This window comes from Bombina bombina, chromosome 4, assembly GCF_027579735.1.
Source record: "Bombina bombina isolate aBomBom1 chromosome 4, aBomBom1.pri, whole genome shotgun sequence".
NCBI classification, from domain to species: Eukaryota; Metazoa; Chordata; class Amphibia; order Anura; family Bombinatoridae; genus Bombina; species Bombina bombina.
Genome location: NC_069502.1, coordinates 524318848 through 524331759, shown reverse-complemented (window position 1 = coordinate 524331759; position 12912 = coordinate 524318848). Strand labels below are relative to the sequence as shown.

The 12912-nt window shown below is 39.2% G+C and overlaps 1 protein-coding gene across 1 annotated transcript in view; it reads right to left on the bottom strand.

The window, feature by feature from the left end:
• Nucleotides 1–12912, bottom strand: part of CD109 (CD109 molecule) — a 401861-nt gene that overhangs the window by 287733 nt on the left and 101216 nt on the right. Inside the window, 1 exon segment of the mRNA XM_053710442.1 lies at nucleotides 2694–2733. Coding sequence (XP_053566417.1) covers nucleotides 2694–2733 — 40 coding nt within the window.

Genomic DNA, 12912 nt, shown 5'->3' with positions numbered 1-12912 from the left:
GTGCGCACTACTCTGCAGCTGAAGGCCAGGTGTGTTTGTCCGCGCGCAGTCTCTACTGCGCATGACGGCTTCAGACAAACACACTTGGCCTTTTATAATATAGGATACTTAGCTGTAGGTTAACGTGTTCCCACTGATCCAATGAAACTTATAGTGAATTCAAATATTTATAAATAGGTAATTTACCATTATTATGTCATTTGAAATAGTTGTTTTTGCCTGTTGTAACTGCCACCTATCCTGAAAATGTCAATACTGCAGTAATTATGAAAGTGGTTTTAATTGTAAGCTATTTCATAGTAATATTTCTCATACATTTTATACTCTGCAAGTCACAAACAAGCTGTGAAAGCATTTTCTGCTTGCTTAAAAAAAAGCCTGGTTTTTACATGGAGCCAAAAAGTTATTGTTCATCACAATCCATTTTCTCAATTTTTCTCAACAGGTTTTCAAGACCTTTTTAAACTTATCAAATATGACACCTAAAGGCACTTGATAAAGTCCCAAAATGGCCTTTTTGCCACAGATTACATTTTAGAGGTGTATTTTTATACATGGTCTAGTTTCATTAAAGCTCTATTCATGGCTATTGTATAGTCCTGCAGTTGGACAGGGCTTATATTTACATATGTATTTGAAAAGTTACATAAGTATATATATTTAGAGCCAGATTATAAGTGGAGCACAATATATTGCTTTCGCTGAAGCGATATTTGTGCTCCTCTTTGTAATACCACTGCACACTAATGTCTCTGCATTTGACCAAGTTAGAGCTTTTGCTCTGACCTTCTCTGTTGCAGTTTTCCTAGCTCCAGTAGCTTATTGTCCTGCTGTGCTTATATGTTTGTCATGTCTCCAAGCACTGTCTGTGGGAAGCCCTTGCTTAGCCCAGAAGGGAGAACATCCTTGCTTGGCCCAGAAGCAAGCATGCCCTTGCCTGGCCTAGTAACTGGCACTCCCTTAAAGCTTGCTTGGTCCAATAGCTTGCATGCCCTTGCTTGGCCCAGAAGATAGCACACCTATGCTTGGCCCATAGCTGACACACCATTAAAGTAAGGACCCCCTGATTGGCCAAGAAGCGGGAAGACCCTTGATTGGCCCAGTAGCTGGTACGCCTTTGCTTGGACCAGAAGCAGCACCGCTTTTGCTTGGCCCAGAAGCAGGCATTCTGTTACTTGACCCCAAGGGGGCATTTAAGTCCTTGGCTCTGGAGTTGGCACTTTAGAACTTGGCTCTTGTATGTCTCAACTTTCACCTGAACATACGCTATACTGATTTGTACAGTTTGCTGCAGTTAACATTTGCCTGTACCTGTTTTCTATTTCCCAATATAATCTGAGGACATTACTTGCTATTTGTCTGTGTCGATTACTTGTAATAAATATGACTTTTGTATATATTTGTGTCTCATGTCTATTGCTATGTAATCTGCCTAGCTTCCCGCTACCCCTATCAAGGGGCTCCATTCTGTTAGAGAGGCCATAACCCTGGCAGCAAAAGCCATTGTCAGTTTTGGAGGGATTTGGAATTTAATTCTGATGACAAGGCCACAAGGAGCACTAGCCTCCTCAGCATATTTGCTGCTCCCTATGTCCCTCACTTTCCCCACCTCTCTACCCAGGCTCACCCCAGCTCCACCCTTGGCACACCCAGCCCTTACCGTAGCATGTCTGACCCCACCTGTTGCACACTTTGTTTCACCAAATGTATCCCCTGCCCCACCCTTCTGACATGGCCCCATCTACAAATCACCGGTGGGCTGCCTAGAAGTGCGCCCCAATGTAATTTCTGGAGATGCAACTGATTAGCATATCATGACATAATTATGGTTTCTGCCCTGATAATGGTAGCTCTATGCCCCCGTTTCATTGCATGGCCCCTGTACCTTCTTATCTTAGATATGCCCTCTTGACACTGCAAACTAAGGGCCAGATTACAAGTTGAGTGCAAAATATTGCTTCCACTAAATCGATATTTGTGCTCAACTTAGTAATAACAGCGCACACAAATGTGCACTCACATTGCACGGAAGCATTGTGCTCACAAAACCGTGCTTCCATAGGCTAAAATGGGAGCCTCTTTCTCATGCTGTGAAACACAAATGACAACCAGCGCAGTGAAAGGGTTAGTCGTGCAGAGATGGGCAGCAAATATAAATATATCTGTATATGAATATATACATATTTATGTATTAATATGTGTATATACCCCACACCTACCACTTTTAACCCCTTAAAACTGTCTCCATCAGTTATTAATAAAAAATAAAAAAAACTGCTACACTACATTTTGGGTGCCATTTTTTAAATTAACAATTGCTACTGCGCGGCTCGCTGTAACATAAACCATACACTTGTAATGGCTGGTTATTTATTGTGCGCCTGTAAATTAGCTCTCTACTTGTAATCTAGCCCTAAATGCATTGTCCAATGTCCATACGCCCACTTTATGCCAGGTATATGTCCATATCCCACTACAGTCACCATGCATGGTTGCTATACCCCCATACTATATGCATGCTGCGCTGCCTTTGTGCAGGGACTTGTAGGTGAGGGAATGTGGAAACGGCACAGTTATATTAAAAGGGACCATAAAAACTAAAGGGAGAAGAAACGCACTGCCTCCTGAATACTTTGTCCCCTGTGTAATGACATAGAGAGGGCAATCATGAATATACATAGCTCTATACTTACCATGTTCCATTACTGTGAAGGTCTGGTAGTGTAACTGTTGCTGTGGAAAATACATATAAAGCATTAGTCATCACATTTTAGCCACCATGTTTTACTCAGCTACACAGCATGCTTTGGAGAGAGTGTACAAAATGGATAGAAGATTATACAGTAAGTGTGAGTTTCCTTTCTTACATAGCCACATATGTTCAAATTAATAAAAAAAATGCCATGCTTGGCACAAATGAGCAAATCAGGTTTTGCCAGTTTTAAAAAGCCAAAGAGATATTTAAATCCAGGTCTGTTCTGGTCATCAAATACTGGAGTTGGACAACCCTAGTCTACGCTATTTATCTACTAAGGGTATACATATAGAGTAAACGAAAATAAACTCTTATTTATAGGAAATGCTATTAAAGGGACATGAAACCCACTTTTTTTCCTTCAGATAGAGCATGAAATTTAAATGTTTCTAATTTATTTCTATTATTTGCTTTGTTATTTTGGTATTTTTTGTTGAAAAGCAGGGATGTAAGTTCAGGAGTGTACATGTGTCAGCAGTTTTGCAAGAGTACTGGATGGCAGTATTATTTCCTACCAGGTATCTCTTCAACAAAGAATTTTCATAATAGAAGTATAGTGGAAACTTTTTTAACATTATATGCTCTGTCTGAATCACAAAATCAAATGTTGGGGTTTCATGTTCCTTTAAATATCTATCGGCTAGATTACGATTTTTGCGTTATGAGGGGTGCAGTGCTAACTTGCACGTTATTGTCACCGCTCACTTACCTACAGCGCTGGTATTACAGGTTTACAAAAAACCAGGGTTAACAGGCAAGACGTGAGCGTAAAGCAAAATTGAGCTCCATACCGCACTCCAATACCAGCGCTGCTGAAAGCTGCGGTGAGCTGGTTTTTACGTGCTCGTGCATGATTTCCTCATAGACATTAATGGGGAGAGCCGGCTGAAAAAAGTCTAACGCCTGCAAAAAAGCAGCGTAAAGCTCCATAACGCAGCCCCATTGATTACTATGGTTGAAATAAAAGTTATGTCTGCACCTAACACCCTAACATAAACCCCTGAATCTAAGCACCCCTAATCGTACACTTATTAACCCCTAATCTGCAGCCCCCGACATCGCCGACACCTACATTATACTTATTAACCACTAATCTGCTGCCCCCAACATCGCCGACACCTACATTATATTTATTAACCCTTAATCTCCCGCCCCCAATGTCGCCGCAACCTACCTACACTGATTAACCCCTAATCTACAGCCCCCAATGTCACCACCACTATAATAAACATATTAACCCCTAAACCGCCGTACTCCCGCATCGCAAACACTAGTTAAATATTATTAACCCCTAACCTGCCGCCCCTAACATCGCCGCCACCTACCTACATTTATTAACCCCTAATCTACAAAAAAAACAAAACACTAAATTACACAAAATAAAAAAAGAAATTATCAGATATTTAAACTAATTACACCTAATCTAATAGCCCTATCAAAATAAAAAATCCCCCCCAAAATAAAAAAAAACCCTAGCCTAAACTAAACTACCAATAGCCCTTAAAAGGGCCTTTTGCGAGGCATTGCCCCAAAGAAATCAGCTCTTTTTTTTTTTTTTTTTTTTTTTTTAATATTTATTTTTATTGAGGGTAATCATCAAGACATGGATTTGCTCAATTATCATACAAAACAAGAAATATCAGAAAGGTGAATAACATTTGTTGCCAAACATATTAATCTAACAGTTGGACAAAAAGAGGCAAGCAAGCAATACTTGAGGAGCAAATCTTTAAACTACCCCCTATTTTTTTCCCCCTAAGAGCAGCAGAGGCCACTCTTGGACCTCACTTATCACTCTCATAAGCTAGGGGTTTTAAGTGAAGCAGGCCACTTGTGGACCTGTTTTTTTCATTCGCACCTCCTGTAGTTGCTCGAACCTCAAATGGGTCCAGAAGACTCAAGTTGCGAAGGAGGGCAATAGACTATTAGAACTAAAATATTGATAGGGTCACTCTTTACCCTTTATATTACATAAACAGAGGGGAAACATGATGGTAGTAATAAAATGGGGATATTATTTAGATAGCACAGGCCTCTTTTGGACCTCTAAAACCACAGGACAGGTAATACGATGAGGCTATGATATAGGTTGCTATAGTTATATAGTTATACTAAAAGAAATAAAGTCCCTCTGGGCTCAGTAGTCATCCTTGGGTTCAATAAACTCTATAAGAATAGATCTAAATTGGGATTATAAAATAGTCTAATTAGTAAAAGAGAACAACTGTAATGTTTTGCTGAATTATCTCAGGTCAACATGAATACTGTAACATAGGTAAAATACAAGAAATATACTAACACTATGATAACAGAGCAAGTACTTACATTCATGTTGACCCCATATTGTTTCACCAAACTGTTTATGATAACATAGTATTAAAATCCTAACTAATGATGCATTGAATAAATACATGAACTGATATGTAAGCAAAAGATACAAGGATGAACATTTCACAGACTCTAGAACTCAAAATATTAATGAAATATAACTTCAATAATTAGATCCGCAGAGCCTTTCTTACAGAAATGTAGGTAAAATCTAAAGCAAAGGGCATACGGGTAGGACAGAGACTACGGAACTCTGTCAGAGAATGAATGCGGAGGAGAATTTACTCGTCCCTTACCGCATAAAAGGGGGGAATGGGGGGGGGCGGAGTGGAGAGAACAAGTTGGGGGTGTTATACACAGTGTTATACACATCTATTATCTACAAAGTTTTACAGGGAAAATGGCAACTGATTGTACAATTAGGGTCATTTGAAAAACTAAGGCTATGTGTAGGGGAAATAAGGGGTAGGAAGAGCTGGAAAGAATATAGTCTTTCTTCATACCTTTATTTATATCTAAGACCAGCATTCTGGGTGCTCTATGTTGTAGGTGCAGGATCTCTATTTCCTCAAGAGTATATGTACTTGTATAACGAGACATGTAGGAATTATCTAATGTGTATCCAACACATCAATATTATTTGTAAAGCTGTAGATAGGCTGGAATAACATTATACTATGCAGTGTGAGACAACAGTACACAATGAGGTAGATGGGCTCCTAACAATTATCTGAGACTCCCCTCACTGCTCCGCTTAGCTCTAGAATCTTACCACCCACTGCACACATCTTAGATCTTGGTCCTAGCACAGGAAGTACCAGTTACACAGCTATAGGAAGGATAGCATAACAGTATAATATACAGTGCGGAGAAATATAACTTTCATGTCATCGTCTTCCCACCCCTGGCACATAAGAACAAGCATCCCACTAGGCTTGAGTAATTATACAGCGACAGGACAGACCCCTATATACACATATCTGAATTGTCACCTATTACAAAGTAACATGGGGACCACCTAAGTGAGATTTACCATATTCTGGTGCGGACTGCAAATATGTGCATCAGGCTGCAGGACCCTCATAACATATCTCACAATATAAGACAGAGGATATTATTGTAGTACTGACAGGAGAACACACGTATGAGGAGATACTGAGTGCAACTAAGCGTTCCCCGTACACGAATAGTATTAAGACCATAGAAGACATATTACCATATGCGAAGTAGCAGTCCCTCTTGGGGTGTGTAGTGCTACAGAAGTGAAATCATGGGGTGGGTATATATTTAAGGTCCTATTAGAATATTGGTATTATGGTATGCCCATGGGAACACCCACTCTATGACTATTAAAATAAGATGTTATCTTGTCCCACAAAAAACTCTAAGAGAGGTCAGTACCGAACAGAGGACCCCAGTGGTGTGTGACCTAAGACAGCTATACAGTTATCTAAGCATTATATAGGATAGGGGACTAGCCCGACATAAATACCCCACCAGGTAGGTCTCAAACATTCACATTATGCTGAGTAGCAGAGTGCTTGAACTGTTAGGCTAAAAAACAAACAACAAAAAAAACAGAACAGACATGTAATACATTATATACCGGTGGAGCAGAGTTAATAAGACAAAGAAGTTCCATGAAACTCCACACTTCTGGTCAACTAAACGACCATCATTCAGGGTGTAGGAGGCCATGTTGTGTCAAGGCAGACCACCATGCATATGACTATGAACAGCCGTTCAAGCGAGGAGAAAGTTAGCCCACTCCTGCCCTGCTATAACTTTCAAGATCTTGATCTTCTGCAAGGATGCTGGTGTCTGGGCAGTATCTAGAGACCCTAAGCAGAGCCGGCCAATTGACCTGTGCGTTGAGTCCCCAAAGTTCCACACTCAGCCGGACCTGCATGGTGAGTCGCATACACTGATCATCGCAGCACAAGCTGTCATAGGTAGGGAGCAACCAGTCCACACTTGGGGTGTATGTATATGGAAAAGGGAATAACTGTCTCCCAGAACCATCACTAGTTACTCCGTCGCACTCGAAAACAGCAGCAATCTGCAGAGGCTTAGCGCAGTTAGCTTGCTTGTGATCCTCTCTGCATCCGCATCCGCCATGAGGTTTCCAGCAGCAGCCTGGCCCCAGCAAGGTAAGCCGCTCACTTTGTGAGTAGTTCCCCAGAGCAGCCATGTCCGCCCTCTCACCTTGAGTATTCCGATTAGTATAAGGTCTCCCATGGGCACCACAGTAGACAGGGAAACCGTCACCTTACAGTGAAGATCCGATCCCAGAAACACTTGATCCCTCTGGGTTCTACCCTGGGGGGTTGCGGCGAGCACAGGCAGAGGAGCCCCACACAGAACCAAATCCCGGTCGGTCAGGTTAGAGCAGCTGTCATCTATCATGAGGGACCCAGGTGTGTCAGGGCAATACTGCGGTCGGTTCAGGATAGTACTAGTGAGGTCAGCCGCAACAGCCATAGATCGATTGCGCAGTAGGATGTTGTCCATTCTGCTGCAGATTTTTTGTTCATATTCTGCAAAGAGGGCTTTAATCTCTATATATGAAATCGCCATTCTCTGGCTCCAACATAGGCCGCAGCCGCGGTCTTTCCCAGAGAAGCCCCCAAGCTGCTCGCACCGGATGTCCTCAGCTAGGCACCGAAGCACAGGGCAGGTCAGATATCGATTGAGCCTGTGTCCTGCAGTGGTCTACTGATAAATATTGTTGCTTGCTGGCAGTAATGCTAGGATTAAGAAGGTTCTATTAGTTTTTTATGCAGGAGCTCTGACTAAGCACAACTTCTCTCTATGGCGGCTAGCTCCGCCCCCGAAATCAGCTCTTTTACCTGTAAAAAAAATACAAACAACCCCCCAATCAGCCAATAGAATGTGAGCCCAATCCTATTGGCTGATTGGATCAGCCAATAGGATTGAAGCTCAATCCTATTGGCTGATTGCATCAGCCAATAAGATGTTTTCACCTTTAATTCCGATTGGCTGATAGGATTCTATCAGCCAATCGGATTTCAAGGGACGACATCTTGGATGACGTCTCTTAAAGGAACCTTCATACTGCAAGAAGACTTTGATTGAAGAGGATGCTCTGCGCCGCATGTCTTGAAGATGGAGCCACTCCGCGCCGGATGGATGAAGATAGAAGATGCCATCTGGATGAAGACTTCGGCCCATTGGATGAAGATTTCTGCTGGCTTCGCTGAAGACTTCTGCGCTTTGTTGAGGATGGATGTCGGGCCTTCAAAAACTGTAAGTGGATCTCGGGGGTTAGTGTTAGGTTTTTTTAAGGGTTTATTGGGTGGGTTTTATTTTTAGCTTAGGGGTTTGGGCACTTGAAAAAGAGCTAAATGCCCTTTTAAGGGCAATGCCCATCCAAATGCCCTTTTTTAGGGCAATAGGGAGCTTAGGTTTTTTTAGTTAGGATTTTATTTGGGGGGATGGTTGTGTTTGTGGTGGGTTTTACTGTTGGGGGGGTTGCTTGTATTTTTTTTTTTACAGGTGAAAGAGCTGATTTCTTTGGGGCAATGCCCCGCAAAAGGCCCTTTTAAGGGCTATTGGTAGTTTAGGGCTATTAGATTAGGTGTAATTAGTTTAAATATCTGATCATTTCTTTTTTTATTTTGTGTAATTTAGTGTTTTTTTGTTTTTTTTGTAATTTAGGTAATTGTATTTAATTTAGGTAATTGATTTAATTGTAGTGTAAGGTTAGGTGTTAGTGTAAGACAGGTTAGGTTTTATTTTACAGATACATTTGTATTTATTTTAGCTAGGTAGTAAATAGTTAATAACTATTTACTAACTATTCTACCTAGTTAAAATGAATACAAACTTGCCTGTAAAATAAAAATAAAACCTAAGATAGCTACAATGTAACTATTAGTTATATTGTAGCAAGCAAGGGTTTATTTTACAGGTAAGTATTTAGTTTTAAATAGGAATTATTTAGGTAATAATAGTAGATTTTATTTAGATTTATTTTAATTATATTTAAATTAGGGGGTGTTAGGGTTAGACTTAGGTTTAGGGGTTAATAAATTTAGTACAGTGGTGGCAACATTGGGGGCGGCAGATTAGGGGTTAATAAATGTAGGTAGGTGGCGGCGATGTTAGAGGCGGCAGATTAGGGATAAATAATATTTAGTGTTTGCGATGCGGGAGTACAGCGGTTTATGGGTTTATATGTTTATTATCGTGGCGACGATGTCCGGAGTGGCAGATTAGGGTTTAATCATTTTATTTTAGTGTTTGTGATGCGGGAGAGCCTCGGTTTAGGGGTTAATAGGTAGTTTATGGGTGTTAGTGTACTTTTTAGCACTTTAGTTATGAGTTTTATGGTACAGCTTTGTAGCGTAAAACTCATAACTACTGACTTTTAGTTTACAGTATCGATCTTGGCGGTATTATCTGTAGGGCTCACTTTTTGGCCTCCCAGGCAGACTCGTAATACCGGCGATATGGAAGTCCCATTGAAAAGGGACTTTTTGAAATTTGCGTTAGTTACGTTGCGTTACGGCCAAAAAAGTGTGCGGTGCAGCTAAACCTACAAGACTCGTAATATCAGCGGTAGTGAATAAGAGCCTTAATGCTGCTTTTTCACTCATACCGCAAAACTCGTAATCTAGCCGTAAATTATGTATGTTCTCTTCTGTATCATATTTTACTGATATGTGCTCAATAAAAATAAGTTCAATCTAAATATGTTAACAGTACCAAAATAATTATTATCAGTGACTGAAATTTTACTGTATTAATTCTAATGTATCTCTATCATGCTCCTGAAAGTGCAGCAATTAAATCTTCATAAAATCTTCATATCTATCATGAATTCATTGATCTATATATATATATATATATATATATATATATATATATAGCATTGCATAAACAGAAGCTGTAAAGACCAACATGAAAAAGGGACATTAAACTCAACATTTAATATCCCAGTAAAATGTTTATTTAAAGAGAATAAAACATCATTGTAAAATATCTTCATTATTTATTTTGTCTGCGGTTACAAAAAAAATGCATTTGAAAAATGTGCTTGTTCCACTTCCTTTCATGTGCTATATGTTAAAGTACCCAATTTTACATATAACCCAGGCAAAAATTCTTAAACGCCCCTTTATATCCAAACATAAATGTAATCTGGTTTCCAAACAGCTCACTCATTTTTATTCAACTAAATACATTCATATACGGATATTCTGAAATCATAGCCTGTTGATAGAATTCCCTCGGGAAAAGCTTAAAGCCACTGGTTTACAGGGCTTTTAATATTTATATTCTTATTTGTTTTTTGTTTTTTTAAAGATAACATGAAAAATATATTATTTACATATTCAGTAGTCAGCAAAGGAACTCAACACTCCAAAAGATAAGATCATGCCATAAACAGTATTAAAAAGCAAAATCAGCTTACATAACACTATTTTTAGTCCAGCTATGACTAAGAGCCAAAAAAAAATCTGAATTCCAAAGAGAATGTTTAGTGTGGGTATGACAACTAACATATACTTGTCTAAGTCTTTGTGAATTGTTATAGCACTCAAACCTCGTAAAATGTGTAAATATTAAAAAATCTAAATGTGTTGTTGATCAAATGAGTTAAAACCTGAATCATAAAACACATTTAACTAGTTTTAGTTGTCTATAGAGTCATTTCTCTGCTTCTCACATCTGCTAACAATTGCTAGCATTTGGGAAAAGGTGTGTGCCATCATATTTTCCATTCAGTTAAGCGTTCTTGCCAATTTACCTGGTTTAGTTAGGTATATACAGTAAACAAAGTAAGTAAAAACAAAGATAATTCAATTCCAGCATTTTATTTGTCTTTTCTTGATATTAGTTTCTACATGTGTTATTGATTTAGTAAACATAAGCATATGCATTAACTCTTCCCAATGCATATGGGGTGAATTCATGTTCTGATCAATTAGAAAGACAAAAGAAGGAATTGCTAAATTAGTGTTTTTGTATAGTTTGAAAAAGCCATAGAGCAGATGTAAAAAGAGACACACACCATATATAAATAATTCATTTGAAATTCTTAATTTGTTTTTACTCAATATTCTACCAAGGAGCAACATATTTACATGGAGTGGAATTCCCAAAGTTCATTGACAAATGTATCAAGTATGTAACAAAACTATATCCAAGTTTTTGTCTTTTAGATTTATTATACTTAGGCCACATGAGATTCCAAGAAAAATCTGTTCCTTCCACTAATCTCAAGTGATGTCCTTTTTTTTGTGCATTATTTTTCACATATTAAGCAAACTAATAAGCAAGAATTTCCGATTGTTTTTAAATCAAATAAAAGATTAGAATGAAGGAAATGTACAAAACCAGTACTTGTGTTTCAATTTAAATTTAAACAGCTTTGAATTAAAGGGACATTACGGTCAAAATATAAATGCTCATAGATGAATTACATCTTTGACTAGAGACATATTTGCAATATACATGTATTAGAAAAATGCTTCTAGTAAAAGTAATCACTGTTTTAGTGTTAACATTTTTCTCTGCACGTGAAGCATAGTTACTTAGAGGCTGATTTAACCTGCTGCAAATTTAACAGTTTCTGCGCGAGCCGCCAAGCTCTCTGGAAACATAAGTTAAGAAACAGCGGTCTTAAGACCGCTGATACGCCACCTCTGAGGTGGCAGACAGCAATCATCCCGGTCAGATACGATCGGGATGATTGCCACCCCCTGCTAGCGGCCGATTGACCGCAAATCTGCAGGGAGCAGCATTGCACAAGCATTAGCAATGTCGGGCAGACATGATCCGCTACAGCATCAAAGTAAATCGGCCCATATTCTCAGTGCACCATCATTTTAAATACTGCATCTCCTCAGAGCGCCAGTGGGGCTTGTATCATGTCAGCAATTAACAAATTGAGTCATTACCAGATGGTACAAGCACCGTAGGCTCTCAGAGCAAGTTCTGTGTTTAAAATGCTGGTGCACGGTGCATACTTAAATACACTTTTAAAACAGCTATAGCTTTTATGAGAAGCAATATCGCTAATACATGTATATTACAAAAATGTTTCTATACAAAACTGAAATGCATCCACGTGGATTTCAATTTTGGCTGGAATGTCCATTCAACATTTTCCAAGTAAAAGAAAGAACATATTGATGACAAGTGTAAAGGTTTCTCTTTCATATATTGTGATGAATAGTAACTGTTGACCAATGGCACCACCAATTTATCTTAATGGAATAATCCCCTTTAAAGGGACATTCAACACTTCCCTTAACATTATTTGCGCTAAAAATATAAGAACCGAAGATCCGCCTGCAGTATATCCCTCCTGCCATGCCGCCTTGCTTCTGTAGTAATCCATTTCGGTAACTTGTGTAATACCGGGTAAATATGGCAGCCGGACTCCCCCCCCCATTACGTAGCTGCCTTCTTCTTCAAATCATCATCAAATCAGAATCCAGTCCTCAGACAGAAATTGCACGCGCGTTACCGAAATGGATTACTACAGAAGCAAGGTGGCATGGCAGGAGGGATATACTGCAGGCGGATCTTCGGTTCTTATATTTCTAGCGCAAATAATGTTAAGGGAAGTGTTGAATGTCCCTTTAAACTTAATTTTTTATCACACTGAACTTACTACAATGGGCTTTCAGGTGAGATGTATCTGAATGTACTTCATTACTAATTCAATATAGTTTCTCAACTCCAGTCCTCAAGTAACAATAACAGGCCAGGTTTTAATAATATCCTAACTATAGCACAGGTGAAATTATCAGCTGATGGGTGAGATCAGGTTAATAACCATGGTTACTGATCAGTTG